The sequence below is a fragment of the Lemur catta genome, chromosome 2 (assembly GCF_020740605.2).
Source record: "Lemur catta isolate mLemCat1 chromosome 2, mLemCat1.pri, whole genome shotgun sequence".
Lineage (NCBI taxonomy): Eukaryota > Metazoa > Chordata > Mammalia > Primates > Lemuridae > Lemur > Lemur catta.
In genome coordinates this window covers 128,597,833-128,624,258 of record NC_059129.1, presented here as the reverse complement: position 1 = coordinate 128,624,258, position 26,426 = coordinate 128,597,833, and the positions used below count along the sequence as shown (strand labels likewise).

Below are 26,426 nucleotides of genomic sequence, written 5' to 3'. Positions count from 1 at the left end.
GACAGTATTTGGTCAGTATTAACTGTATTTGTTTACTGGTTGTAGCTTTTTGAGGAATAAGTTACAAATCCTAAAGTGTACCCATTTCAGGTGAGCAGTTCCATGAGTTTTGATAAATATGTAATGCAGCCACCACCTCAATCCCATTTCAGAAAACTCTGAGACACTCAGGTATTCCAGCATATCCTCCTGCAGTTAGTCCCTGTCACACCCCCACATCGGGCAACTGCTGACCTGCTTTCCGGTTCTATAGCTTTTACTTTTTTAAAATTTCATATTAAATATAAGTGGAATAACAGCATACACAGTTTCTTATATCTGGCTTCTTTCACTTAATGTTTCTGATATTCATCCATGTTGTTCTGTGCATCCATATTTTGTTCCTTTTTCCTGGGTGGTCTTCCATTTACCAGTTAATGGGCATTTGGGTTATAACTGCATTTTACTATATTCCTATTTTATGAAAATACAGTGGATCTATGTTATATTATGTATATGGTAGTTGCATATTAATAAGAATTCATTTACTGCATCATCATTCATTCAACAAATATTTATTATGCATCTTCTTTGTACCAGTCTCTGTTCTAGGTACCTGGCATACAGAACAACACAAAAAGCAAAAACATCTGCACTCATATAGCTTACATTCTAATGAAAGGACAGAAAATAAGCAATAAACATAATAAATCAGTACATTTTGTAGCAATTTAGAAGGTAAAAAGTGCTATGAAATAAATAGGGCAGGGCAAGAGAGACTGGGCTGGCATGTGGTGGTGACAGTCATCCTCACTGGGAAAATGATGTTTTAGCAAAAACTCAAAGCAAGTAATGGAGTTAATCATGTGGCTATGTGGGGGAGGAGGGTTCCAGTTAATAAAGACCAGTTAACAAAAAGATGCGAACATATCATATGTTTGAGAAACCTACGGTGGCCAGTGTGGTTGGAGTAGACAGAGTGAGGGAGGTGGAGCTGACCACGTAGGGCCTTGTAATTCACCATAAAGACTTTGGCTTTTACGACAAGTAAGATGGAGAAGCAATGACAATTTTGAGCAAAGTAATGACATGATCTGATTTGTGTTTTAAGATCATTGTGGCTTCTGAATGGAAGATAGAGGAGACAAGGTTGGAAGCAGAGAGACCAGAAGAGACCACAGTAAGAATCCAGGCTAGAAATGATGGTGGCTTAACGTGACCAGGTCGGCGGCAGTGGGAGTGGTAAAGTGCACCCGGATTCTGGATATGTTTTGAAGGTAGAGCCAGATTTCTTCATGGATTGAATGAGGGGCCTGGGAGAAAAGAGATGAAGCAAGGAGGCCTTAAAATTTTTTCTGAGCCATTGGAAGGACCAAATTGCCATTTGTTAAAACTAAGTAGTGAGTAGAGTAGGTTTGGAGTGAAAAATTGGAAGTTCAGTTTTGAGATGTCCACTAGATATTCAAGGGGAGAATGAAAACAATCTCATGTGTCACCAGGGGGGATAAAAATCAATATTTACGTAAACATATCCTGGTGAAACTGAGTATCAAGAATAAAGAGAACATTTTAAAAGTGGTAGGAAGAAAAGACAAATGTCACTTTAAGGAATTACAATAAATCCAAGAAGACAATAGAATTATTTTTTCCTAGTGTTATAGAGAAGTAACTGCCAACTTAGGACTCCATATCCAGGTAAACCATCATTCACTAAATCAATTATTCATTCAAAGTGGTTAATCACTAGAAAGTTCTACAGGATATTCCCCAGCAATAGAGAGAATGAAGCAAAGGTAAGGGCAGTATGCAAGAAACAATAGCTCAGAAAGTGATGACCTGATGGTGAACTTAATAAACCATTGGCTGTGCAAATGTAGAGGTAGTCAGTGAGGTTTTAACATATGTTAAGGTCTTATTTTGATCAGGAGGAGGATAGATGTACTAAATAATTTTAGACTTTATTATGAAAATTTATTGTTTCAAATAATAAGAAAAATATAATAAGCATCCCAATCAGCAAATTAAAAAAGGGTATTAAAGAAAGCTTCACTAATCTAAAAAATGAAAGAAAACAATTGAAGAAGAGTATGCTTTACAAGATGATATATATTAAGACAGTCAGTAGAAGTCTAAATCAGTAATCTCAATAAATGGGAAAGGAATAAGCTTTCTTATCTAATGACAGAGACTAAAAGATTGGAGGGAGCAGAAATACAACATATCTCTCTTTTGGCCAATTTTAGGAGACACCCCCAAAATAGCAAAAGTTGAAAATAAAAGTATGAAAAATACACACCAAGCAAATTCTTACCAAAAGAAAATTGGTATACCAATATTAATAATAGATGAATTAAAACTGAAGGCAAAATAATAAATAGCATACAGGGACCTAGTATATACTATAATGCTAAAAAGGATAACTAAGAAGATGTTAAGTATGCCTCTGACACCAGAACCTTGAAATATATAAAGCAAAAACTAACACAATTACAAGGATAAATAGGCAGATCCATGATAATGCGGACAGATTTTCACATACCATCAAAACGTAACACAATCAAGAAACATTTTTAAGGTTATGGATTTGAACAATCCAATTGACGAGCTTGATGTAATAGATATTTGTGGAGACCTGTATTCAAGAAACAGCAACTATACATTGAGTAAATACTGGATCATAAGAGAAATCTCAACAAATTTTAAACAATTCGTATCCAACAATCCCGAATCTCTGACCATAATGTAATTAAATTAAAAATCAACAAGAAAAAACATATTTAAAACAGAAACAAAACCCCTCTTACATGTTTTTGGAAACTAAAAAAACATACTCCTACGTAACACAAGGAGATCATCATATAACTTATAAAATGTTTAGAACTAAACAACAATGAAAGCACTACAAAACGTGGGATGAAGCTAACATGATAATTAGAGATATATTTAAAGCCTTAACTGCATTTATTAAAAAACAATAAAGAAAGATATATTCAGGGAGAAATAATATAATCACATAAATGAATTAGGTCAATATTAAACTATTGAAGCTAAAAAGGGAAAGAAAAAAACCCAACAAACAGAGGAAGAAAGAGAATAATAAAACTAAGAGCACCAATGAAATAGGATCTAAAAATCAAGAGAAGTGATTCACTGCTTTGTATATTCAGCACCTTCATTCATCCATGTGAAAAGCAAGGGTTGACTCAACACGTTATGGGAATGCTCTGTATCTTTGAACGGAAAATCTAATTGGAATATAGATGAAGGCGATGCAAGATAAAAAACCAGAAGTACCTGGCAGTCATAGAACTGAAACATGACTACCAGGAAGGTGGATTTAAAACTTATTATTTTGCATTCAGGGAAAAATATAGATGCATTTTTAGTGTTATTCAAACCACTTTCATTATTCAATAGCTCAACATTCTATAACTAAAAGGAGATGAAGAACTCCTACTTATTTTTATTTACTTTAGAGTAAATACCTCTCCATAAAATATTTTATTTGCAGCACAATGGTATTTTTAAAACTTCAAATGACATCTTAAGGGAATCACAAACAAAATAAGTAGTTTCTTATATTTAACAGGCTTAACTTCAACTGTTCTCTTATGTTCCTGGTATTTGAAAATAGGAAGAAAAAAAGCTGTTAGGTTAGTTCCTAAAAACACAGTTTTATTGGAACTTAAACCTAAATCTACAAAATGCCTCCAAGTAAACAATTCTCTAAGGGAAATTGTACATATTGAAGAGGATTTTTAATATCAAATGGATTTTAATCACTGCAAATTACTTCTCAATTAGGGAAAGTTGACATATTCTCCAAGAGGTGATAAAGATGGATGCTGAGAGGGGGGTGGAGCAATGTAGCTTGCAGGTGCTCTAACTTAATCTTTCATCAAAACAAGCTTTATTCAGAGAGAAATCATATAATCATGCAATTAAGTAGACATACAAAATGCACTTGCAATAGTGCCATTTTAAGTCTACACCCCTCCCTCCAATGCAATGAGGCACTTTTACTGAAGGATTTTCATTCCCCAACTTCTCCAAAGTAGAGAGCTTTCCATTCTGGGAATGCACAAGGGAAATTTTTACAAGTTAGAAAAGGGCCCAATATGTAATAAGAAACAACTTTTACCTAAAAGGTTTTTATTTTATTTGCAAAATTATTGTTATACTTTGAAAGAGATATATATTTACTTATCTTGCAGGAGAAAACGTGATCAATTTTGTTTTGTTATAAATATTCCAAAACCCACATTGAAGCTTTAAAGATTCCACTGTTTCCTTAGATTATTTGATTTCTTCTCTACAGGTGTGTATACAGTATTGCTTTGTGAACAATGACACATACAGTGATTTGCTTCGGTGGACCAATTCTGAATACTTTTGTGTTTAACTATATTTATTAATAAAGCAGTCGACTTTAATAATATGCATTTCCCCCTTGGGTCTGTGACTTCAAGGTGATAATTTTTTACTTTGTTTCCACCTTAAATGTTACCTTATTTCATCTAGAGTCTTTCATTTTATGCAAATGCACTATGAATTTTTTAGTTGTATTCCATTATTTATGTCAATACAGAAGTATCTGGTACCTGGAAACTGATATTGCCATCTGAAGAGACTTTATTTCACAGCGTGCCAACACTGTATTTACTTCAAATTCATGGTTTGTTTTCTTCCCATCTTCTATCTAGGTTTATCTAAAGCCTTGGTTCTCAAACCTCTGTTCGTCTCCGTCTTCCATTACTACCTAAAGGACTCATCTTCTCTCAAAGTTTTATTTTCTATGTCTGCTGGGTTGAGCGACTCAATGTCTGGCGTCCATTTCTCCTATGTTTTGTCTCCTATGGGTCATGCCACTTAGATGTCATGTCCTCTGGGCCCTTTATTTCAGGACATTTGATATGTAAATATATTAACACAGCAACTTCCTCAGTGGAACTCATCCCATGGCTGTTCCTCCTCTGTCTCCCTCACTGGACCAAATGCCACTGGGAGGCTTCGTCTTATTCACCATTGTGACAACAGCACAGAGTCAGGGCACAAGCAAGTGCTCAGTAAGTGTTTATTTTATATGTAAATGAATGAAAGAATGAATGAACCTAATCTGTATCAATGCACCATTTAGATCTGTGGGTACCAGGAGAAGTAGAAAAACAAGATTGAGGATGCAGTAAAAGTGTTGTGGGCAGGTTCACTGTTAGGCCTCCCAGAAAGCAGTAGTCAAGAGAACACTATGTACAGATGAGTAAGTAAGTTTTTTAAAATTGAGAAACATGGGATCTGAATATTGCCATAATCACATTTAACATGCATCTACTAAATACATGCATTTTAAGTTTTTCATGTTCCCAATTAAAGCTCTATTCATTTCTCTTCTGAGGTTACTGTCCTATATATTTTGTTCAAAATTGATCTGGTTGAAATATAGCAAAGTTAAAGTTCAACAGGGACATTCATTAACTGACAAATCGCTATACAAATAAACACACTGGAGGAAGGGTTCTAGTTTCCTCTGCTTTTGGAGGAAGGAAACATTTGAACAACTGAGGTAATATGATAAATGCTTCCTAACATTAGGAGTGGGGTGGACAGATATCAAAGTGGTCCTCCGGTATCCACACCATTGTGCAATTTCCTCCCCTTCACAGTGGGGGCACCTGTGACTGTCTTCTAACCAACAGAATATGACCAGCATGTATGTGATTATGAGTAAGCAGTTATGTTATGTACAATTGTAACGCCTGTCTTGCTAGGAGACATTTGCTCCCTGTCTGGCCTTGAAGAAGTGAGTTTCCGTGCTGTGAGCTGCCACAGGGAGAAGGCCATGAGGCGAGGAGCAGAGGGCAACCTCTGGCTCACGGCCAGCAAGGAACTGAGGCCTCAGTCTGGCATTCTGCGAGGAACGGAATGCTGCCCGGCAACCACGTGAGCCTGGAAGCCTATCCTTCCTCAGTCAAGCCTCAGATGAGATCACAGCCCTGACTGACACCTTGACTGCAGCTTTGGGAACCTGAAACCCTAAGCAGAGGACCCTGTTAAGCAACACTCTAACTCCTGACCCACAAAATCTGAGCGATAATCTGTTTTTTCAAGCTGCTAAATTTGTAGTAATATTATCATGCAGCAATAGATAACTAACACGGGGTAATATAGATTACATGGAAGGAAGGTCTAGTAAGTAAAAACGGAGCACAGGAGGGAGCAGGATATATGAGAAGTCTAATCTGAACTGAGGGAGAGGTATTGTGTGGAACAGGAAGATGACCCAGCAGCTGAGATGATCAACCTAGCACCTTCCCCATGTGTTCTGAGACAGCCACAGCCAGAAAAATACACTACAGCCAACAGCTAAGGGGAAACATAGTTTATACATTTAAAAAATTGTGGCTTTTAAGAACCTATATTATATTTCATTCAAAATTATTGTACAGATGGTCCCAGACATATAATGGTTCAACTCATGATTTTTTGACTCATGATGGGTTTATCAAGGTATTAAATGCATTTCAATTTACAGTATTTTTGACTTACAATGTGTTTATCAGGACATAACCCCATCGTATGTTGAGGAGCATATGTATTGACATAGAGGAACTGTCCACCTCCATCCAGCCTATCCAAATTGCAGAAGCAGTTCTTAGGAGGTCAGTTAAATCTGTTAGAGCCCAAAGTGTGAGTCCAAGCCCCAAGGACTGTGACCTGTGATCTACCCTTGACCCTCAAACAATTATCTGGACCTAAAGCTGCAACTTTTAGGCATCCAACTGTGGGTAGTATACATCATTATATCTTTCTAATTACTATCCAAAATAAAAAATATAAACTGAATGCCACAGAAGAGTAAAACAGCTCATTTGCGCTAGAGGGACAGACAGATAAATCTTATCTCCTACTAATGGAATGTAAGCTCCATGAAAAAGAAATATTTTTTTTGTTTACTGCATTATCCTCTTGCATAATGGTGGCAATTAACAAATATCTGTTGACTAAATGAAGCAAATCAATCTTTCCCTATTGTTTTCTCATTTTTAAATGGAAGTGACTGTAATAGTACCTACCTGTTACAGTTTGAGTGTGTCCCCCAAAAGTTCATGTGTTGGAATCTTGGTTCCTTAAAGAAGCTGTGTTAGGAAATGGGACCTAGCGAGTGAGTGTCTGGGTCATGGGGGCTCTGTCCTCATGAGAGGATTAATGCAGTCCTCAAGGGACTGGGTTAGTTCTCGAAAAAGTAGATTGTTACAAAATGTGTGTGTTCACTTTGCCTCCCTTTGCACACAGGCTCACTTGCTCTTCTACTTCTCCTCCATGTTATGATGAAGCATGAGGCCCTCACCAGAAGCTGGCCAAGTGCAGTGGCATGATCTTGAGCTCCCCAGCCTCCAGAACCGTGAGCTAAATAAACCTCTTTTCTTTGTAAATTACCCAGTCACAGGTATTCTGTTATAGCAACAGAAAATAAACTAAGACACCACCTGGATCAATGGTGAGGATTAACTGACATAATACAGGTGAAATGATTAGAACATAACCTTGCATGTAGTAATTGATCAGTAAAACTTAACTACTGTTAAAGCACATTATCTAAATATATAGTCATGCGCCAAATAATGACATTTCCATCAACAGCAGACTACACGTAGGTCCCATAAGATTATAATGGAGCTGACAAATTCCTATCACATACTAACACTGTGGCCTTTGTAACATTGTAGTGAAATGCATTACTCACATGTGGTGATGGTGATGTAAACAAACCTACTGTGCTGCCGCCAGTCATATGAAAGTATAGCACATACAATTATGTACAGTACATAATACTTGATAATAAATGACTATGTCACTGATTCACGTATTTACCATATTATACTTTTAATTGTTATTTTAGAGTGTACGCCTTCTACTTACATAAAAAAAAGTTAACTATAAAACAGCCTCAGGCAGGTACTTCAGGAGGTATTCCAGAAGAAGGCACTGTTATCATAGAGATGGCAGCTCCATGTGTGTTATTGTCCTTGAAGACCTTCCAGTACAACAAGATGTGGAGGTGGAAGACAGTGATATTGATGATCCTTACCCTGTGTAGGCCTAGTGTGCGTGTGTGTGTGTGTGTGTGTGTGCGTGTGTGTGTGTGTATGTGTTTTAGTTTTTAACCAAAAAAAAAGTTAAAAAGTAAAAAATAAAACTAATTTTTTTAAATAGAAAAAAGCTTATAGAATACGGATATGAGGAAAAAAAGTATTTTTGTACAACTGTACAATGAGCTTGTACTTTAAGCTAAGTGTGATTACAAGAGAGTCAAATTGCTTTAAAAAAGTAAAAGTTTATAAAGTAAAAAAGTTACAGTAAGCTAAGGTTAATGTGTTTTCGAAGAAAGAAATTTTTTAAATAAATTATAAATGCCCCCATGCCACACGTTAACATAACTCAGCCAGGCAAACCAGGCCCGGGCTCCCACTGGGGTGAGTGGGGGCTGTTGCTGAGGCCGCCTCTCAGCTCCACTCCCCGTCTGCTCAACCCAGCTTCTCTCCCCTCCCTTCCAAAGTTGTGGGTTCCAAGAGCACTCCTTAATTAACACTCCACATGCTAACCTTTATCTCTTCCCAGGGAATCCAATCTGTGAGAACCAACTGATAAACCAACAAAATGGATGACTCTCAAAACCATTTCACTGAAAGAAACCAGGCACAAAAGAGTACATCTACCATGATTCCATTTATGAAGCTCTAGGACTGAAGAAACTAATATATGGTGAAAAAAATCAGATCAGTGTGTGCTTCTGGGTGGGGCCTGACTGGGAGGCAACAGGAAGGATTTTTTTTGTGGGAGGTGCAAATAGTCTATATCTTGATAAGGGTGTGGATTGCATGAATATATGCAATTGACAAAATTCTGAATTGATCACTGTATGTAAATTATACCACAATTTTTAAAAAGAGTAAAAAATAAACAGCCACATCAAACTTGGTTCAAGTTGAACACAGGGTCATCCAACATTCAGAACATTTAAATTTTCACGGTGGGCAATCAATCCTGTCATTTGGAACCTGGTAGTTAGTTATTTGAACCTAAGTTTGGGAATTAACAGGTCTGTTGTGCTCCTCTTCTTGTGGACTGCAAAAATAATAGACATACTTTTTCTGTTTGAGTCATTAATTAAAATGCTATGCTAATCAGTTATAGCTCCAGAGGCCCGTGAAAAGTTATGAAATTGCTTCTTCTACAATGACATCTACTCATTAATCAAAAACACTGGGTGCCATATTCATTCAACTACAATATTCATTCATCTACGTGTATCCTCATGTAGCATCGATGTCCCAGAGAATTCTAGATCATATTATAAAATCATGAAGTCACAGACCGTTACAGCTGGGAAAGACTTGAGACATTGCCCACTTTGCAAACAAGAAAGCTTAGGGTCACAGGAGGTAACTGAGTTGCCAAGGTCAGAGCAAGTCCCTGGGCTAGACAGGAGTAGACTGACTCCATATCCCAGGGTACGTTCCACCAGGCAATCCTTCCAGGCTCTGTGCCTATTCTTCCTTCTGCAGTTTGGCTTGGAAAAGAAAGGCAACAAAGGCATTTTATCCCATGATTCCCCTTTCCCCCCACTGATGTTTCTTTCTGTAAAATAGTTTCTCCTGTAATCAGCTTAGGGTAAGAAGTTTAGTTAGTGGGATAAAGGACTCTTCTTTGATCTTGACAGAGATCTAATTTTTGCCATAAACTAAGAAAAAACAGCGTATTCTCCAGCCTCTCTGCTTTCTCCTGCCTCTCACATGGCAATTTGGAGGAAGCAACTTTGGTGAAAACTATATTTGATTCTCAGTAGACAAGTTTTGCCCAGAAACTGAGGACATTTTATTAAAATTCCAAAGAACTTCCAACTCTGTGGAGAGATAATAGCTAGTATGCGGTAATATGGTAATACGTGCAAAGTAAAGAACTAAATCTGAAACATCAATAAAAAGTAAATCATAAACATTATATTGCAATCATCTTTTTCTCTCTAGCCTCTTCTCGCAAAATATGTGGCTTCCACACAATGAGTTGCAAATCTTTGCTTCAGATGTTTTCTCTCTGAGAGATGTTTTCTCTCAAAGAGAAACATCTGGGAAAGAAGATAAAAACAAAGAAAGAATAAACAATGCAGAGAAAACCTATAATTAGTGACATTACATATTCCCTAATCATCTATTTCTTGTGATTTTTTGAATACCTTCTTTACTGAGATATTCACATAGCATACAATTCACCCATTTAAAGTGTACAATTGAATGCTTTTAAGTATATTCATAGAGTTATGTGACCATCACTCCAATCAATTTTATAATTTTGTATCATCACCCTAATTAGCAATCCTGTACCCATTAGCATCACTCTATTTTCTCACAATCCTCCCCAACCCTAGGCAACCACTAATGTACTTTCTCTAGAAATTTGCCCATTCTGAATATTTCACATAAATGCAATCATACAACATTTATCCTTTTGTGACTGATTTCTTTCACGAAGCATAATGTTTTCAAGAGTCATCCATGTTGTAGCATGTATCAGGACTTCATTTCTTTTTATTGCCAAATCATATTCCACTGTATGTATATACTACATTTTATTTATCCTTTCATCAGTTTGATGAACATTTGGGTTGTTTCCACTTTTTGGCTATTATGAATAATGCTGCTATGAATTTGTGGACAAGCTTTTGGTGAATACATGTTTTCATTTCTTTGGAGTATATATCTAGGAGTGAAATTGCTGGTCACATGGAAACTCTGTGATTGTTTGAGGAACTGTTTTCCAAACTAGCCTCTACCATTTTATATTCCCACCTGCAGTGTACAGTGTATGAGGATTCCAATTTCTCCACGTCCTTGCCAACATTTATTATCACCTGTCTCTTTGATTACAGCCATTCTAGTAGGTATGAAGTGGTATCTTTTTAAAAAAAAAAACTTTTTTATTTTTTAAAGTTAAGCCTAGAGATGTGTGAAGTGGTATCTTATCATGGTTTTGATTTTTATTTACTTGATGGTTAATGACCATCTTTTCATTTGTTTATTAGCAATTTGAATATCTTCTTTGGAGAAATGTCTATTCAAATCCTTTGCCCATTTTAATTGGATTTTTTTTTTTTTGAGACAGAGACTCACTCTGTTGCCTGGGCTAGAGTGCCGTGGCGTCAGCCTAGCTCACAGCAACCTCAAACTCCTGGGCTCAAGCTATTCTTCTGCCTCAGCCTCCCAAGTAGCTGGGACTACAGGCATGCACCACCATGCCCGGCTAATTTTTTCTATATATTTTTAGCTGTCCAGCTAATTTCTTTCTAGTTTTAGTAGAGATGGGGTCTCGCTCTTGCTCAGGATGGTCTCGAACTCCTGAGCTCACAGGATCCGCCTGCCTCGGCCTCCCAGAGGGCTAGGATTACAGGTGTGAGCCACCAAGCCCAGCCTGGATTATTTTTTTATTATTGCATTATAATTGTTTTATATATATTTTAGATATAACTTCCTATCAAACATATATTTGAAAAAATTTTCTCCCATTCTCAGGTTGTCTTTTCACTTTATTGATGGTATCCTTTGAAGCACAAAAGTTTTTAGTTTGGTGATGTCTAAATTATCTATTTTTTTAAATGTTTTTAGTGTCATATTTAAGAAACAATTGCCTAATCCAAGGTCATGAAAATTTACACCTATGTTTTCTTCTATGCATGTTATAGTTTTAGCTCACACATTTGATCAATCTTGAACTAATTTTTTACACGGTATGAGGTAGGGTTCCACTTTATTCTTTTGCATATGGATATCCAGTTTCCCTAGCACCATTTGCTGATAAGACGGTTCTTTCCCCATTGAATTGTCTTGGCATCCTTGTTGAAATTCAATTTTCTATAAATGTGAGGGTTTATTTCTGGGCTCTCGATTCTATTCTATTTATTCCATATATAAACTATTACTCCAAAATAAACTTTGCATGTGGGAAGCTGCATGAATTCTTTCAGGCCATTAGGAAACTATGTATTCAAAGCACTATATCAAACAGCCTGGAGATTTTTCCTTCCCCATCTCCACAGTCTGTTAAGGTAAAGGGTTCAGCACTAACAGTGGGAAGCATTAAAGGCAAGAAGATGGAGCTTGCAGACGGAAGTCAGAGCAGCCTTCATTATCCAAGAGTGGAAAGACCAAGTCACTCACTTCGTAACAGCTTGACCAAAATCCAGAGCGAAACCTCAAAGCAGCTCACGTTTCTAAATACCAATCAGCTTCCTGATGTGTCCTGTGACTGGCCTTGTTTACCAAGGGCCAAAGTTCAATTATAAGGGCTACCTCTGAGACAGCTGGGTCCAGAGGCACAGGACAAATGCTCCTGCCTTGTGCAATCAAGTGCAACTCTCCTGCCTGGGAAAATTTGCAAGGGTGGAGACAGCTGCTGGGAACACCTGGTGCTTTGCTATTGTCTTCCAGGGAGCTGCTGGCCTCAGTCTGGCTGCAAATAACTCGAAGGTCCCTGAGAGGGTGCTGGGTCCTGTGCCTGCCCAGGGCCCCTGAGTTATCCTATTTACAGTGGCTGCTAGAAAGCGACTGAATTTTGTGCTGCTGTGACAGTCACACACACATTACCAGAGTAGACTGTCCAGGTGTGATAGCCAAGGCTTATCTGCAGGTGGGCATTCAGCATTATTTTAGCCCCTGGGTGTGAATGTCACTGCTTCCGGTAAAACCACCTCAGCTCTTCTTACCTCACAGGTTATTGGAGATTGAGAGAATGACAAGGCCTGCCCACCACCATCAGCAGGAATTAGCAGCACGGTTGGATTCCCCAGACTCTGAGCTTTGTAACAAGAACTGAAAACTGACCCAGCATAGAAGGAACCTATCCAATGGGGAAACAAAAGCAACGCACACATGTGAACTCACAGATATCCACAGGTAATCCACATATCCCACAGGGAAAAAAACACAACCTGAGTCACTTTGAAGAGATTTGCATTTGACAGATGCTGGCTCAAATGCCCTTCAGCTAAAATAAGCAGCAGGTACAGGAAAAGCAGCAGGTGCTGGAGGACACTTGTCTATCTGACTAGCCAGATAAAGTTTCTTTTCCTTGGAAGAACTTTAAAATAATTTTATTGGGGATTTTACATTTAATCACAAAACAAAAAAAAATCAAAACTCGTCTGTGCTTAATAAATATATTTCAAGAAATGGAGCACATTAGGTAGTGGTTTTCAATCCTTTTTGACCAAATATCCTGAGGTTCTCTAGAAAACTCTTCCCCATCCCAACACACCCCTGAGACATACACACACACACACACAACCACTTTCAGTATACATGAGACTCAACAGAGTTTACCAACGTTTTAAAGCCAAGGCAAAATCCTCATTCTTGCACCTCTTAAATTTTCTCTATTTGAGTCTACTTCATGCCCTCCTTATCTACTCCATCCCTCCCCCTTGTGCTTGAAAGTCACAGTTTACAAACAGACACACGAAAAGAAGTACCATCCCTTTGGAAGAAAGGGCCATAGACTTTCGGATGGCTGTTGGTCAGGCGCAGGCCATTTGACCTGCTCTAGAAGGCTGTTTCCTGCATGGTGTGCTTCCCACAGGACTCTGGGAAGTTGCAGGAATATGCAGGCACAGACCCCAGGCCCAGCTTCATCTCCAGTGTCGTGGGAAGGGACTGTACATCACAGAGCAGAGCCCTGTGCTCCCCAAAGCCACTTGGACAAAGCCTGGGGAGAGTGACCTGCCGGGTGCCCACTGGCCTTCTTTGTGGTCCTCAAACACAAACATAGGCCCAGATCAGGGCCTTTGCACTCGCTGCTCCTTCTGCCCAGAATGCTCTTCTCCCCAGATCTCTGCACCGCTTCCTCCTCCCCTACTTCCTCCAGGATCTCCTTTCAGCTAACAAATCCTCAGGGCGGCCTTCCCTGACCCTGACATCAAGGGGAAATTCCCATGACTCTCTGTCTTTCTATTTTCCTTTTTTTCCCCTTAAATAATTTTTTCCCCTGTTTTTATTACAACTAAATTAATCATTGAGAAATTTACGCATCTCAATCAAATGCAAGCCCACGAGGCCAGGGACCTAGCCTGTCCTCTTCACCATCATATCCCCACACTAGCCTAGGGCCTAGCACACTGTAGGTGTGAATGAATAAACACAGGGTAAATTGTTTCCATTTACTGCAGGAATTTTGATAGGAGAAAGGTCACTGGTTAATAGTAGAGTTTTGGAGTCAGGTTGTTTGGTTTTGAATCTTGCTATTACTTATTAGCTGTGTGACCTTAGCAAGTTTTTCAACCTTTCTGAATCTCAGTTTCCTCATTTGCAACATGGAGCTCATATTACCTATATCACAGAAAAGGACTAAAATGCATACTATGATAGACAATACTTAGTACCTTCACAATAAGTTGTAATATTTCCTATTAACAATATAGGTCACCAGCAATCACTCACTATAGAATGTTCTATATCTTAACGGGGACCTAAAATAATTCTGAGTTTTGTGCTTTTTACCTCTTGCTGACAGCAAGGTAAAGCCTTAATCTTTACAGCTTTGCTAAAAACACATTTTAAAATTCTTTAGAAGCAAGCCTTACCCCACCATGGGCACTTAAGAAATGTTGACAATAGAGAACAATAATCATCATCACAAGACTGTTATTTTAGCACAAACATCACAAAGAATGGGGAAAAGTTCTTTGCTGTTCGGAAACTAAGCTCTAGCGTTGTAGTTAGCATGCTGAGCATAACTTCATGTCAAGAGAGAATAAGGCTTTTCTTGCATATTTTTTCAGGCTATTCAGATATTAGTGCTTGGGGGAAATTCCTTGAGAAACATGTTGAGCAGACTCAAATCCTCCCATATATTTGCTTAAATTTAAAGCTGAGGTCAGAGTGCACCTGCCCTTCTTGACATTTCAAGAAAAGTGGAATTCTAATTATCTTCTCTATTTGTTCCATGCACTCAAGGAAGGGAACTCTAGTTCAGTGATACGTCAATCAAAATAGAACATCTTCTTTTCAGTTATATTTGAAGGATTAGGTTATATCTAAATAGTCATCATATTATATAAGATACATGTATATGTCTGCCCCAAAAAATGTCAATTAGAGCTTAGAGATCTGTCACTCTTATACTACGAATATTTGGGAGCTACCAAATTTAGTTATTCTGAAGTCAGTAAATTTTAAGGAGTTATGAGATTAATGTTAGATAATGCTTGTTCTATTTATAAGTTTTAAAGTGGGATATAGTTTTATAATTTTAAAATAACTATTTACTGACATTGAATTCTAACAATGGAAATAAAACTCTAGATTTGGAGCTCTTTGAGGACCCAGTTTAAGTCTAATCTATATCTCTCTTGTGCCTAGTCTATGATCTCAGATATATTAGATGTTTATTGAATACTTGTTAAAGGACTGGAGAACATTTGTTTTGATATGAAAGGTTTTTTTTTTTTTTTTAAAGTGTGCATGCTGATTTGGGCATGGTGGCTCGTGCCTATAATCCCAGTTATAATAACTAGGAAGGCCAAGTCAGGAGGATTACTCAAGCCTAGGACTTTGAGACAAGCCTGGGCAACATGGCAAGGTCCTGTCTCAAAAAAAAAAAAAAAATAAGAAAGAAAGAAAAGTATGCATGCCATTGTTTCTGACATATTTATCTCTGCATAAATATATTCCCCCTGTTTTCCAAGTCTGTCTTTTATCTTTTCTAATGGAGGACTGTTACACATTTTGGGGCAGTCAACACTTTTAATCATTTCTTTTATGGCTTTTGATATTAGTGTCATATTAAGAAATGACTTTCATACTCTAATGGCATGAAAATACACTTTAGGAAATATTTTCTTCTGTACTTTTAAATATTTTTAGATATATGTCTTTAATTCATCTGTAATTTATTTTTATGTATGGTGTGAAATAAGGGTATATAGTCTTTTCCAAATTGTTAAGTATTAATGCCAATACTGTTTACTAAACTATTTATTCTCCATTGATTTAAAGAACAACTTATAGAGCATAAAGAACAACATCTATATTCTCAAAAATGGGAAAGACAGAAAATTATAAATACCAGCACAATCATTCTTAATATAGTCAATGGAAGTTTTCCCCTTCCTATGAGAAATCCATCCATCAGTAATAGAACCTTGCCAAACACTTTTATTGCCCTCACACCTTTCTTTTAGCTTGGGAATGCTGGACCTATAACATAAAGTGAGAAATAGCATTTTTGAACATGAAGTCTAACTTTAAATAAATAACCCATTACCTTGCATTATGATAATAAAATAAGCCCAAAATACTCATAAGTCCAACTAAATGCCATTAAAAATCATTTGAATCGAAATATGGTACAATAAAACAGATTGATAACTGTACTATTACACAAAATGTCAGTGTATTTGAAGGTATTTGAAGCATTCTTCAGCAAATAAGTTGAATTTTACTTTCAATACAATGGAAAAAGTGTGAATATATACTACTTTGAAGTATTAATTATTCTACATCAGTTCCCTAAAATTTAATTTTATTTAGAATTCTATTGAGTTGCTTTTCTTTAATGAGAAAAAAATCTAAATATCTTAAAAGCCTGGGGTAGGCAGATGCTTATTCTTTGATCTGAAATCATGCTGTTTCTAATCTTTTTTGATATCCAGCAAGCAATAGGACATGAGTTGCATATAGGGGCTTGTACAAAGGAGAAAACTGTTCTAACAGATTATTTCTTTCCAGTGCTTTATTTAATATCAATGCATCACGGAAACAGAACACTAAATTGCTGCTTATAAACTAAATGTGCATTTCAAGTAAAACATTTAACATTCTAAAGAGCTAGATTAAAGAGACCTGGAGGTCTGATTTTAAATAGTAATCAAAAGTAGAAATTACGTGTCATTATCTAGACCTATACATTTATGAGCTGCATACATAGCGATTTTTATAGTTTTACCTCTTTTTGCCTCTAGTAATCTCACTGCTTTGTGGAACTAAATCTCAAAGTTCACTGAAAGAACAGCCTCCTGCCTCAATGTCCGTGGCTTAGATATAGATGAAACAGGTTATTATAATTAATTGACAGAGCATTGTTATAATCAGTGACTTCACAAAGGAATGTTGCTAAAATTTATTGAATTCCAATTCTGAACCAAACCCAAAGATTAATTATTTTTGGACTATACACTAACCAATTTTCATAAGTAACCTGTTCACAATATGACCCCCATCTGTTGATTTAAAAAATGTTTTTCTAAATTAAGCCACTAAAATATTTTCCAAATAGAAGCGATGCTAAATTTGGTTTGAGATTATGTCTGCTCCAATACACTTGTGAAGTGAATCAAGGAGTCAGGGAGTAGGTTATTTATGAAATATTTTGCCCTTAAAAAAGAGCTATTTAAACAGAAATTTGTATAAATTTGCTCACCAATGATATGTCTGTAAAATAATGATGTACTCAATTCATTATTATATATGCAATATGTAATATTGTTAATGTAGTTAATTCCAAAATAATTTAGGATGAAATCACCTGAAATATAATTTAAATCAAGTCTTTTCTATTGCCACGAGCCATCTCAGTGCTCATGAACAATTCCCCAGCAAATTAATAGGGAGTTGCCAAACCATATTAGTTTGCTGCAACTGCTGTACCACAAACTGGGTGGCTTAAACAATATAAATTCATTGTCTCATAGTTCTGTAGGGTAGAAGTCCCAAGATAACAGTGTGCGCAGGATGGGCTGTGAAGAAGAATCTGCCCCATGCCTCTGTCCTAGCTTCTGGTGGCTTGCTGGCAATCTTTGCCATTCCTTGGCTTATAGAAGCATCACCCAAACTCTGTCTTCATCTCCACATCATGTTCTCCCTGTGTGGGTGTCTGTGTCCAAATTTTCCCTTTTTATAAGGACATCAGTCATACGGGATTAGGGCTGGCCCTAATGACCTCATCTTATTACATCTGCAACAACTCTATTCCCAATAAGGTGACATTCTGAGGTGCTAGAGGTTAGGATTTCAACATACGAATTTTGGAGGGGAACAACTGATCACTATTTTTAGGTTCTCAAAGTGTTTCCAAAAGCAAGCCGACTTGCAATTCAGACAATAAAGAACTGTTCCCTAAGAACCATGTGATACAGAAGCTGGGTCTTCGAAAATAACAGGACATTGATTGAAATCCTATTTATTGTACAACAGCATAAATAAGGTCAGTGTATCCTGACCTCACCTAGGGTTTAGGGGTATATTATGTGAAATGGCAAGGACATTCTGAATCAAGGATCTAGTATGATTAGAAAGGTGCTACAGCCTTTCCTGATTGCCTTCCCACAAGAACAATGCCACTCGCAAAGGATCTCCTTCATCCCTCTCCAGAAGAGAAGAGGAAACACAAGAAGAAGCGCCTGGTGCAGAGCCCAGATTCCTATTTCATGGATGTGAAATGCCCAGGATGCTATAAAGTCACCATAGTGTTTAGCCATGCACAAATAGTAGTTTTGTGTGCTGGTTGCTCTACTGTCCTCTGCCAGCCTATAGGAGGAAAAGCAAGGCTTACAGAAGGATGTTCCTTCAGAAGGAAGCAGCACTAAGTACCCTGCTTGAATGAATGGGAAACCATCCCAGTCGACTAAACACATTTTGGATAAAAAAGAAAAAAGAAATGTGCTACAGTGCACTTAACCCCAGTGTAGCTACATACAACTCAGCTTTCTGTAGCATTTGGCCACACATAGGTGGGATAAACACTATGACCTAGGCATATGCATAAATATCTAGGCATTCTTTAGTATAGCAAGAAAAAAAAGGTACGTAGAACTAAATTTCATCTAAGCAGCTTGTATTAGTTTCCTGTAGCTGTCCTAACAAATGATCACAAACTTAGTGACTTAAAACAATAGAAATGTATCCTCTCATGGTTCTGAAGTTAGAAACTGGCAGGGCAGAGCTCCTTCTGGATGCACCAGAGGAGAAGCCTTCCTTGTGTCCTCCAGCTTCTGGTGGCTCCAGGGATTCCTTAACTTGTGACGGCAGCGCTCCAACCTCTGCCTCCATCTTCACATGCTGCTATGGTTTGGATGTCTCCTCCAAAACTCATGTGGAAATTTAATTGCTATGGTAACAGTATTAAGAGGTGGGACCTTTAAAAGGTGATAATCCCATGAGGTCTCCACCCTGCTAAGAGGGATTGATGCTTTTCTTTAAGGATTTATTCTATTCTGTTTGACTGAGTGTCCTGGTTAACTTTGCTCATCTGTCCATCATTTGGGTCTCAGTCCAAAAGTCACTTTTCCAGGAAGTATCCTTGACTCAACAACTCCATTAGATGTCTTTCCTATGGGAATCCATAGCACTATGTACTAATCTAGCCAGATAGACAAATATGAAACTAAAGGAGTAAAACAAGGATACAGTCATGAGTTACTTAAAAATGGGGATATAGTCTGAGAAATGTGCCATGAGATGATTTTGTTGTTGTGTGAACATCACAGAGAGCATTTACACAAACACTGGTGGAATAGCCCACTACACACCTAGGCTATATGGTATAGCCTATGGCTCCCAGGCTATAAACTTGAATAGCACGTTACTGTACTGAACACTGCAACAACTCGAACACAGTGGTGAGTATTTATGTATCTAAACATAACTAAACATAGAAAAGGTACAGTAAAAATACAATATAAAAGATTAAAAATGGTACCCCTGTACTGGAGCAGTTACTATGAATGGAGCTTGAGTCAGTGAGCGAGTGGTGAGTGACTGTGAAGGCCTAGGACATTACTCTACACTACTGTAGACTTTAGAAATACTATATCCTTAGGCTACACTAAATTTATTTTAAAAATTTTATTTATTCACAAATACACTAACCTTGGCTTACTGTAACTTTTTAATTTTATAAACTTTTTAATGTTTTTTTAACTTTTTGACTTTTGTAATAACATTTAGTTTAAAACACAAACACATAGTATAGCAATACGAAAATATTTTCTTTCTTTACATCCTTATTCTATAAGCTTTATTCTATTGAAAAAAATTTTTTAACTTTTTAATCTTTTTTGTTAAAAACTAAGACATAAACACACACATTAGCCTAGCTTTACACAGAGTCTGGATCATCAATATCACTGTATTCCATCTCCATATCTTGTCCCACTGGAAGGTCTTCAGAGGCAATAACATGCATGGAGCTGTCGTCTCCTATGATAACAATGCCTTCTGGAATTCCTCTTAAAGGAGGTGCCTTCGGCTGTTTTTCAGTTAATTTTTTTTAATAAATAGACGAGTATACTCTAAAAGGACAATAAAAAGAATAGTACTACAGAAACCAGCAACATGGTCATTTATTATCATTATCAAGTATTATGTACCATGCATAATTACATGTGCTATACTTTATGTGACAGTGCAGTAGATTTTGTTGGCATCAGCATCACCATAAACACAAGAGCAATGTGTTCGTTGCACTACAGCAGTACAACTACAAGGTCACTAGGCAATAGGAATCTTGTTAGCTCCATTAAAACTTAAAGGACCACCATTGTATATGTGGTCCATCATTGACCAAAATGTCATTATGCAGCATGTGACTGTATTAATAACAACAAATTGTCATCCAGTCTAGGAATCAGAACACATTATCATTAGGGTAATGTTGACTTCTAATTTAACTGCATTATAGTGAGAAAATGTTTTCTGCACCAAATTAACCTTCAGAAGTTCTTAAAACTTCTTCTGTGACTATGTAAATAGTCAATATTTGTATACATTCCATGTTTGCCTAAAAGCAAAGTATATCTATTTGTTGGGTGCACAGGTCTTGATGAATTACATCAGGCTTGTCAATTGTCATATTAAAATCATCTCTATCTGTGTTCATGTTGGGGTATGTTGACCCATCATCTGATGGAGAGTTAGTAATCTCTCCCACTATGATTCAGGTTTTATCATCCCAAAACCCAAAGACTTTTTCTCCAGCACAACTGATTCTTTTTCAAGGAGCCGAACATCATCTAAATACCAAAAGTAAAACAGAGGTAATCTATGTGGGCATAAAACAAAGTGTGAATTCAAGATAATTCTCTTCTGCTTGTGTCACTTATAAAGTAGCTCTGAATACATTTTCACTTAGTAGTTTTTGAAATGTTTTGAGCAATGGTAGCCTTGTTGGCATAAATACAGACTCCCAATGTGATAAACTTAAAGATTAAATCTCTTGAATATATAAAGTTCTGTTGTGTTTGTTTTACAATGTTACATTACTGTAGGTACACTTCATCCATTAATTTGTTTTGGAAAGGCAGATGGTACTTCAGAGTACTTTGCAGCAATTGTCATTTTATGAGGCATATCATCGATGGCTCATAAGAGCAGAAAGATATAATTATTTCAAAAATAATTCAGGAAAAGAGTAAACACTGTTTAAAAAGCCATGCATAATTATGCAAATTCAACGGATTTTATCCCTTGGTGGGTTTTTGACACTACACCAAATAATTTTATTTCTGACAACTGGCCAAAGAGAAAATGATAATTGAAGAGGCAGTGTCATAGTTGTTGGGGAAGCTATTAATACAATCAAAATTATAATTTTGGAACAGAATAAATTATGTAAACTACTGATTATTAAGGACAAACATACAATTAAACAGAAAAATGGACAGAGTAAAACAAAGGGATTCATCCACTCTATTGGAGCAATGGACAATAGACACTACATTCCCCATATGCAAGAAATGTTGTCTGTGGATTGAGTCTTCTTAAAATATTTGAAACAAAAAATTAGCCTGGTGTGGTGGCACACCTCTGTAATCCCAGCCCTCTAGCCCAGGCAACAGAGTGAGACTCTGTCTCAAAAAAAAAAAAATATGAATGAGGCTAAAATAATTACGCTGAACCACAAAAGGGTACATGTTGTGTAATCCCATTTTATGAAATTCTAGGAAAAGCAAAAACAATATAGAATAACAGAAAGCAGATCAGTGTGTCCTGAGGTTTGAGGTATAGGTGGGAATTGAGTGAATATGGACAAAAGGAAACTTTTGGGGGTGAGGAAAAAGTTTTATCTATCAATAATGGTGGAGTTTACATGGCTGTATATTCTTGTCAGAACTCATCATAATGGACACTTAAAATGGGTGTAATTTATTGTATGTAGATAAATAAAATAATAAAGTTGATTTCTTGAATGTGTATGTACAGAAATAGAAAACTAAATCCAGAAATGCAAAAAAAAAAAATAACTATTTGAAGGAATATTTTAAGAAGTATGATGAATCTGCCTGCTGAGTAAACACTTCTAACTTTTCCATTCTTTTTTCAAAATATGTATTTTGTATTTTTTCTTAAGCAAATATGTATTTGAGAAGATTACTTAATATAAAATGAAAAATTAACTCAAAGCTGGTATAGCTAGCTTAATCAAAATTTTGTTTCTAGTATTCGAGATAATCTCAGATGCCCTGGGGCCATGTTCCATTAGCTTTAATGTGAGAATCTCTGTGCACCACAACCTGGGAGACCGTTTTTTGTTATTTGTTTCTGTCACTTATTATTGTCAGAACTCTTACAGAAAAATGATCAAACCATTGAAATCACTTCCCATTCTACTTAGAGTAAAAGCCAAAGATCTCCCAGGGATGTACAAGGCCTGCCACGAGCCCCTGACCCTGACCCATTTAACTCTCCCCCTGGAGTCTCTGTTCCAGCCTCACAGGCCTCTTTTCTCTTCCCCGAAGGACATATTCTTCATTTGGAGACTTTGAGCTTGCTATTTCCTCCATCTGGAATGCTTTTAAATTAATAAATCAACACAGTCATCGTCATCATCATCATCATCATCATCATTGTCATCATAAGCAAGAGGAAAAATTGTTTCACAGTTTATCACCTTGATCAGCATCGCCAGATGGATAATATTTGGGCAGCCATTGGTCAGGTTCTACCTTCAGTAGTTTCCTTAATTTCTGTTTCCAAATGATTTGCAAATCCAAGCTCATGAGTATAGGTCACTGGGAACGGCAGAAAGTCTTCTGTGGCTTTGCCAGATGGTACTGGATATTCAAAACAATCAGAGACCCAAAAATTTTTGAGATTTCAAACTCTCCACAAAAACACTGCCATTTGATTATTTTGATAAAGGAATTTTTTTTTTTTTTTTTTGAGACAAAGTCTCACTCTGCCATGCTGGGTAGAGTGCAGCAGTGTTGTCATAGCTCATTGCAACTTCAAACTCCTGAGCTCAAGACATCCTCCTGCCTCAGCCTCCTGAGTAGCTGGGACTACAGGTGCTCACCACCATGCCTGGCTAATTTTTCTACTTTTAGTAGAGACGGGGTATTGCTCTTGTTCAGGCTGGTCTCAAACTTCTGAGCTCAAGAGATCCTTCCACCTCAGCCTCCCAGAGTGCTAGGATTACAGAGTGAGCCACCATGCCCCACCAAGGAATGTTTTTAATTGCAATTTATGCTTCCCTTACTTTACCATGTAGATTCATTATTTTTTTAACAATCCTTTTTATAGTGCTATGTATGTGCAATCCATTATTCCTGGTATTTTTTTTGCCTCTACTTCCTTTTAAACCATAGTAATCACTGAATTTGTATTAATAACTGCCTATCAAGTGCTCAGTAATACTATGAGTTATATCTCCTTTTGCTGCAAGGAAGGCCTCACTCTCCTCTCCATCTTTACTGAAATAATTTATCAACGATACACTAAAAATATTATTGTGATCTTGTTCTGGAATCATTAGATTGTTTTTACCAGAAATGCCATTGTCTTTGTTTGAAATTGACATGAAAGCTTTGTGGCGGGCTGACACTAAGGTGGTCCCATGGTCACTGTCCCCTGGTATTCGTGCCTTTGAGTCATCCCTCCCCTTAAGTATGGGTACAACTTGGGACTTGCTTCTAACTACTAGAACACAGAAAAGGTGATGGGTTGTCACTCCCATAATTATATTATTTTATATGCCAAAGTTGATGAGATAGTTCTCCTGTGATTCTACCATGTTATAAAAGACTCCCATCTCCATAGCAGATTTGCTTTAGAATTTTGCTCTTCGTGCTGGCTTTAATGAAGCAAGCTGCCATGGATGCTGCAGCTGCAAAGAACTGAATTCTGCCAACAACCTGAATGAGCTTGGGACCAGTCCCTTTTCCCCAGTCAAGTCTCCAGATGTGAACCGTGTCCTGGCTCACACCTAGATTCTAGGCTTGTAGAGGACCCAGCTAAGTTGTGCCTGGACTCCTGGTCCATGAAAACTGTGAGATAATTAATGTGTTTTAAGCTGTTAAATTTGTGATAATCTATTATGCAGCACAGAAAATGAATATACTTATATTTGGCAAAGTTTTATTACTGAGAACATATTGAAGACTAGGAAAAGAACTACCAGTCCAAGAAAATCTAAATATCATTGTTACATTTCCTATGCTCTTTCCTTTCCTTTCCTTCTTTCTTTCTTTCTTTTTTCTTTTCTTTTTTTGGCTACAAACAACAAAATATGGTTAACTTAAATAGAAAAAGAATTAATTGAAAGCATACTGGGTGGCTCATGGAAGAGGGCAAGAGCAAGGGAAGAAACCACAGCAAGGATCCCTCAGAAGAACCACCTGCTTAGGACACCATCATTGCACCACCCCGGGGCAGGCATGGGGCTGAACTCCACAGCCCCTGGACATTCTCTCCCTGCTGCTGAGCACCACCACGTCTCTGCCACCATGACAAATCTCTAACAGATCCTTTCCTTCATGGAACCCCGCGGGGTTGAGAATCTGGATCAAGAGCATCTGAGGGTGACACCTAGGCCATGTCCCCAAGTGCTATGAGCCAGGAGATGGCAAGAGAGGACCTGTTGCACTTTCTGCTAGAATTATATTCCTCCAAATGAGAAAGGCAAGACATGAGGCAGCTAGAAAGACTTGACATTTATACTTTAATGAATTACTTTGAATCCATTTATCTTTTTTTGTGAATTTGGTATATATCATAGCCCAATTGAAATAAGAAGGAAGAAACTTTCACAATGAAAATAATAATATACAAATGACCTGAAAATTCCTTGCTCGTGACAAAATGTACCCTGGTAAATACATGTTACCCAAGATGAGCTAACACATAGACAATGTTTAAAGACATGAAAATAATTAAGAAAGCATGGGATTTCTGTGTAAATCATAATTTATCTTTTACATTTGTGAATCAAATAGTTTAATTACATTTTTCTTGGAAACCAACTGCCTACAAACTGCCTGACAGACCACAGATGACCTTAGTGATTCATTGACTGCTCTCTGAGAAACACTGACATAAAACATTCAGAAGTAGGCTTCAACACATATGTATCAAAGGTGATACTTCCAATGAATCAGAAAATTAATGAATGGTATATAGAAGTACACTAGCAAAGAAAATAATTGAGGATCCCAACCTCACTACTCACATAAAACTACATTTCAGATATAACAAAATATATATAACACTTCATTATACTAAATATATAACAAAAGAGAAACCATAAAACCATTAGAGGAGGCTGGGCATGGTGGCTCACACCTGTAATCCTAGCAGTCTGGGAGGCTGAGGTGGGAGGATCATTTTAGGTCAGGAGTTTGAGACCAGCCTGAGCAACAGTGAGACCCCGTCTCTACTAAAAAAAAAAAAAAGAAAGAAAGAAAAGAAAAGAAAAAAAAAGAAAAAAATAATAAAATAAAAAAAGAAAAGAAATAAATAAAAGAAAAAAAACCATTAGAGAAAAGCATGGCTCATTTTTTAAAAAATAAATTAGGAATGGGGAGAGCTTTTCTAAATGGGATACAAAACCCAGAAGCCTAAAATAAAAAGCTTATAAAGGTGAAAAGCTTTCTTTACACAGAAATAAAAAAAAGTTCTGCATTTGTATCATTTATGACAAAGGCATAACATCCTTAATATTAATATAAAGAACCATTATAAATCAATAAGAGAACTCCAGAATAAATGGACAAAAGCTAAGAATGATGAAGAGTTTGGTCACAGAAAAGAAGTACATATGACCAGGACGAAACAAAACAAATTAAAACAATAATTAGAAATGATTTTTTACCTATTGGGTTGCCAAAGATTTAAAAGTGTGATATTAATTGTTGCTGAGGTTGGGGAAAAAGGGGCACTCATACATTCTTTGTGGGAGTATAAATTGTTAGGAACATTTGGAAGGACAACTTGGTAGTATCTGTCAAAATTTTAAAATCATGTATCTTTGATCCCACAATTCCACTTTGACGAAGTTTTCCTACAGACATTATTTAAGTGACTGAAGATTTCTGAAATGTGTGCTTTATATGGCATTTTTGTATCAGAAAACACTTGTGCACATACACTCACACGTTTTAAAGACACCATCAAAAATGGACTAAATACATT

At 36.9% G+C, this 26,426-nt stretch overlaps 1 protein-coding gene and 1 non-coding gene across 2 annotated transcripts; one reads left to right on the top strand and one right to left on the bottom strand.

Annotated features, from left to right (window-relative positions):
• Positions 1 to 13,574: 13,574 nt before the first annotated feature.
• LOC123633716 lies at positions 13,575 to 13,763 on the bottom strand. Its single transcript, XR_006733731.1, has one exon. It is a non-coding gene; the product is annotated as a small nucleolar RNA SNORA73 family (small nucleolar RNA).
• Positions 13,764 to 18,345: 4,582 nt separating this feature from the next.
• Positions 18,346 to 18,640, top strand: LOC123633334 (40S ribosomal protein S27-like). The gene has a single exon (XM_045544492.1). It carries the CDS (start codon positions 18,356 to 18,358, stop codon positions 18,605 to 18,607), a length of 252 nt encoding a protein of 83 aa, XP_045400448.1. The 5' UTR covers positions 18,346 to 18,355; the 3' UTR covers positions 18,608 to 18,640.
• The last annotated feature ends 7,786 nt before the right edge of the window (positions 18,641 to 26,426 follow it).

What these genes read in the sequence shown, in the direction of transcription:
- LOC123633334 (XM_045544492.1), top strand. Translation starts at nt 18,356, where the DNA reads ATGCCACTCGCAAAGGATCTCCTTCATCCCTCTCCAGAAGAGAAGAGG.